Source organism: Saccostrea echinata, unplaced genomic scaffold (assembly GCF_033153115.1).
Source record: "Saccostrea echinata isolate AGI-Se365-2 ecotype Australia unplaced genomic scaffold, CSIRO_AGI_Sech_v1 ptg000003l, whole genome shotgun sequence".
NCBI classification, from domain to species: Eukaryota; Metazoa; Mollusca; class Bivalvia; order Ostreida; family Ostreidae; genus Saccostrea; species Saccostrea echinata.
Window position 1 is genome coordinate 8475124 of NW_026889752.1, and position 5503 is coordinate 8480626.

Sequence of the window (5503 nt, forward strand, 5' to 3'; positions counted from 1 at the left end):
TCCCTGTAACATCAACTTATTTGTCAGTGTCCTGCTACAGTATAAAAATTGTTCGTACTCAGGGATGCTCTCAAATAAGTTGGGAGACGTAAACACCATGTATAGGTGATAGGAGGATATTACTATATGTACATGTTAATAATGAAAGACGATGAAAATGCTGACGTCATCTTATTTGTCATTCAATTTAATTGTTAGTTGGCTTTTATAAGGATGTAATTATCAAAATATAAGATAAATATTCATAGCCCTCTACTTTGTAAATATTATTAGGAAGTGGTACATATATTGATAAAATGCAATTTATTTTTCATGCACCTTGCTTCAAATTGCAATTGCATATTTTTTCTGTACATAAGAGATCAAATAAACAGTAATCAAAATGCAAAAATTTTTATTTCATTCATAATTGAAATAAAAGAGTGTTGTTTTAGTTTCTCCATCCTTCAAGTGTCCTATAACAACAAAAATATTCAACAGGAATTATGGAAAAATAGTTTGAAAAGTTGAAAAAAAAAATCAATCAAATCCTCGAATAGTTTAATCGATTAGTAAACCCATGAGCTTTCTTTTGAATATTTTGATATAAAATATTAATGACTTACTTCTGACTCATTTGTGCCTTACTTTAGCCTCCGATTTCAGTAGACAAATATCCATTGCTTCTTTTAGAATCTTTTTTTCCTTCGATGTCTCTTAGTATTTGATAATAATCAGACGCCTTTTTGAGGAAAATAAAAAGACAATATGTAGTTTGATAAAAATACATTTTTATCAATAATAGAGAGAGAGAGAGAGAGAGAGAGAGAGAGAGAGAGAGAGAGAGAGAGATGAAAAGGTTTGCTTATACCTCTGCACTCTTTGTCTGTCTTTCCTCTCCTTCACTGTTCCTTTCCCTTTCTTCAAAGCTTTCATCGTCTGCTTCAGTGCTTCTTCTGAATTATGAAGGCGAGTAAAGTATAAAACAGACACAAAAATAGTTTTTGTTTACACCTCAAAGAATGCTAAAGAATCAAGAACACAGCTACAAACTTTCGGGTACAATAAAACCTTTCATTTATTGAGACAAATGTCATAAGATATTATGATACATACAAAAGAAATAATAAAATCAATAATCTTTAATTCTGTAATGTTTTACGTGCCCAGTTATATACCAAATTTTGGTATTTACCATGCTTTGTTTCAAGACGCATTTACATTAAAATTGTTAATGTAGAAAATAGGGAAGATGACTATATTTCCCCTATAGCTTTTATTAATGCAAATGGAAGCAAATGTCCTATATTTTTACTTTTAGGAAATGTGCATGACGAAGCAAATTTGTTATTTTGTTAGACTGGATTACTATAGCTAATATTGTACATAGAGGATATTCAATGTTTTGTAGATGAATATGGAATTTATTTCACGATTGGGACAGGATTTTTTAAAAATATTTTCACGAGTGCAAAGCACGAGTGAAAATATAAATAAAAATCCTGTCTCACGAGTGAAATAAATTCCATATTCATCTACAAAACATTGAATTTTCTGTTTATTACATTTTCTTTGATTTTCCCTTGCCTCTGTCTTTTCTTAACACAATGTCATAGGCTTGACGTCATAGTTGAGCGGTTGAGACGTCATAGCTTAGAAGTTATGTGATTGAGAACATTACATAGCATTGATTTTAGCATCATATTTGAAAAGAAATTTGCAGTTTTAGCTCTATCAAGATGCTTAGTTACTATCTCTATCTTATGACAGGCCAGAAATTATTTTGTACTTACTTGTCCTTTCACACCGTGAGAGAATATCATTTTGGCATCCTTTCACACTGTGAGAGAATATCACTTTTATTCAAAAAATAAATCACAGTATTTCACTGTTGAAAATGTAATAAATAATTATAAACAATGCCATTTTTGTTTCTGAACAACAGTATAAGGACGATATGCTCACTTTTGTAAGGAATACGTTATTGTGTAATACAAAGGTTCGCCATTAACTGAAACACGCAAGTCCAAAACCAAGTTCTGAAAGAAAAAAAAAAGAAAAACCGATTAAAAAAAAATCATCAAATTCTCAACTGGATTTATTAACTGGTTAACGTTCTTTTTGTTTACGTTCGTTGCGAGAAAGTTTTATTTAGATCGGATATAATCGAAAACCAATGAAGGGCTTTAGATTAAAAGCTTTACTCGGCAATCAGGGTCATTAAGGATGAATAACACAAACAAACATTTTTTTCAGAAATCAGCAATATTTCTCATAGATTTATTTTCAGATAAGTAACCTGAATGATGTTAACCAGGTAAAGTGGGAGAACTTCGTAAGATTTTGTCGCAATGTTAAAAATATGTGCATATCTAAGCACCAAAGAAAACTTACGATTTCTTTATATTTTAGGGATTTATTATTTATGTAATTTCTATTAAAAATAAGTCAAAAAAATATATATACCAATCCAGGCATCAAATTTTTGTTTGTGTTATGTATCCTTAAATGATGCTTCTTATGCATGACAACGGATTCCATGACACGGGACCAACTATCTGCAAAACCTGTTACTTTCACTTCTTATTTGGGAACTGTCACTACCTTCACTTTGACGCGGTTCGACAAAATCGAGCACCGTTCCACTTATCTTCTGCTTTGACTAGTTTGTCAACTGTATTCTCACAAGGTTGGGAATAGTTTTCATACGACACACTGTGTTTTAATTTTAAAAAATATTTTGAAAAGAGCTAGTGAGTTTGGAAAGAAACTATTAAATTTTGTAGGTTTTTTTTTCTTTTTTCCCCACATATGCTTCTTTTCATGTTTAAAAAAATATGAAAATTGCAGTTACACTAAGTATACGTGCTGTATTGCATATTGTACCAAAATCTATATCTTATTGGATGTTTCCTTATTGGGATCGGCATATTGGCCAATCCCGGTTGATTCCATATGAGGCATCCAGCAAATTTAACCATCTGTGCACACATTACGCAATGCACAACTAGGTTTACTGCACTAACAGCTTCAAATATGTTATGTACTAACAAACATTATTTTAATGCATTAACCTTGAGATGCAGACGTTTATTCAGTTATATGGTGAATACATTTACATTATTCTTTACTTGCGTAAGAATTTCATTTGGATGTACGCTTTACTCATCAGACGAAGTTTAATCGTTCATTAGTATTTCGGAAAGCCACAAAATTATTCAAGTCAAATCGAATTAAGAAAGCGGAAAGCACTTATTATCGTTTATAAGGAAATTTCAAATGTTATCGTTTTCAGTTTGGAAGGATGTTGAATTTCACCGTTATGATGATTTTTTTGAAAAAGTACGTGACACATCATTTAGCCATAAACATTGTCTTCATCTAGGACTACTTACGATGACGCTATCTTTATTTATGATATATCATTCATTTTGCACACGAGTCATAATTTGCTTGGAGTTTAGCGGGAAACATTCATTTAGCAAATTACGTACTAGGTCATTCAAACTATTTTCTTAGCATGAACTTTGCTGGAGACATAGGCGTCGGAACCGGGAAGGGATGCTAGGGGTACTTACCACCCCCCATTTATTTGCAAAGATAGACATTATATATTCATTGAAAATTGGGGCTTAGCCTCAATTCTTTTGTTGGTGTCGCCCCCCCCCCCCACTTCCAATTTGCTTCAGACGCCTATGGGAGATTTCTGAACATATGTTATGATCCTGTTACTAAAAAAAATTGTTTACAAAATTGACTAGGTACATTCATGAATACTTAAGTTTATTTCCTTGCAACTTAAATTGAGAACTTTGTAAAAAAAAAATGAATAGTAAATTTATTTGATTTCATGTCTCTTATCCCATTAAAAAAGAAACAACATGCCACATTGCATTGTTCATGTTTTTACAAAGAAAAATATTTTTTTTAAGGCAACATAATGTATGTGGTCATATTTTTTCATATAACAACAATGCCCTGTTTAAATTTGTTCTATTATTTAAATTTGGTGTATTAAGAAAAGCATGTTAATATGGCTGTCCTCTACACGTCATATACTCAGTTGAGATATAATGTTGAATTAAAAATAATTATATGTATATACATGTACATACTCATAGAAAAAAAAAATATTAATTTCGGTTAATTAAAAGGGAGAGTCTACAAACTTATTTCAAGACATTTCCTTATGCTGATTTTATGATTCCATGCAAAGGAATACTTTATTTATAATATTTATTATTATTTTTTTTATATTATTATCATTTTATTTTTATAAATATAATTCCTTAAGTAAACTGTATAATAAACATTGTAACGTGCAATTAGAAATTCAAGTTCAAACAAATACAGAATTAAGGCAAAATCTTTATCATTTATCTGTTTAGTTACTAATTGGGTAAGTCCACTTTAAAATATGATGATTATTTTTCATAAACATGTCAAGGTTTTCCGAAATACGAAGTATTTATTTGCCAGAGTATCCAATAATTTGAGTTGTTCCTAGGTTGTTAATTTTAACTTCAGAACCAATGTCAAAGGCACGGTCCAACATTGCTGAACATTCTTGTTAAGAAAGTTTTTTTGTAAAATCTTTTCAGTATCTTACCCCAGTTGAATTGCAGATCCCGTAGTAGACCCTGTAGTAATATTTCACATGAGTGGAATTCTTAACTCGATAGTCCCAAGTGGTATGTCTGTGATAACGACAGTGAGCTGACTCAGCAGATATTTCATAGACAACGTAAACGCAGAGCACGGCAATGCTGACGACAAGGAGATTTATCTGCAAAATTGTATGGTAGTTGTATTACAAAATAAATTGTAATGAAGAAGCAAGATGGAATAACGACGCATTATGTTATAAACTGGTATTATAACACTTTGTGTTTTGATTTTGACGCAAAATATGATAACGCAAAATGTAATTCTCTCGGAGGATAAAATTTTTCGTCTCCACTGCATTTTGCATTTATTACATAGCAGCATGTGCTTGTAAAGAATTAACAAAAAGACTAAAATATCAGTGTCAATATGTTCTTCTTTGACAATATTACATGTTTTTTTTCCGTTGATTAGTTCAAGATAACTGATCTTCATATATAATTTCTCTATTTGATATTTTGTTAATCTTCGCCAAATGGCATACATCTGTATTTTAATGAAATTAAATATATACCTTAAGAGAAGCCATTTTTGATCCAAGAGCTTTTCCCCTAAGAAATAAAAACAAAATTATAAAACATTATTTGATCTTTGTTTCCTTTTAAAATATAGTGACAGAAACATGAAAATTAGCGTAAAATCTTCTCTATACATATGATCTTTCCAGAGCTAGCTTCAGTTTTTAGTATTAAACATTACAGATTCCTACCTCTGGACAACAAGTAATTTGTTCATACATTAAGGGATTTTTATAGAAAAAAAAAAAAAAAACATTTGTAACATATGCATGTCATGGAAAAAAATACGTTGCAATATCCGTAAAAAGACGTCATGGATACTATTCAATGTAACATGTGTT

General features: G+C 30.6%; 1 protein-coding gene across 2 annotated transcripts; it reads right to left on the reverse strand.

The window, feature by feature from the left end:
• Positions 1 to 377: 377 nt before the first annotated feature.
• LOC133178836 (uncharacterized) lies at positions 378 to 5190 on the reverse strand. 2 transcript variants are annotated; one of them, XM_061313513.1, is made up of 6 exons: positions 5159 to 5190; positions 4589 to 4765; positions 1945 to 2018; positions 851 to 935; positions 628 to 721; positions 378 to 455 (listed from the first exon to the last, which is right to left on the reverse strand). In XM_061313513.1, the coding sequence occupies exons 1-5, from the start codon at positions 5171 to 5173 to the stop codon at positions 629 to 631; spliced, it is 444 nt and encodes a 147-aa protein (XP_061169497.1). In that variant the 5' UTR covers positions 5174 to 5190; the 3' UTR covers positions 378 to 455; position 628. The 2 variants fall into 2 exon arrangements, with proteins under 2 accessions (XP_061169497.1, XP_061169496.1); XM_061313512.1 differs by having other exon boundaries at positions 606 to 721.
• Positions 5191 to 5503: the final 313 nt, after the last annotated feature.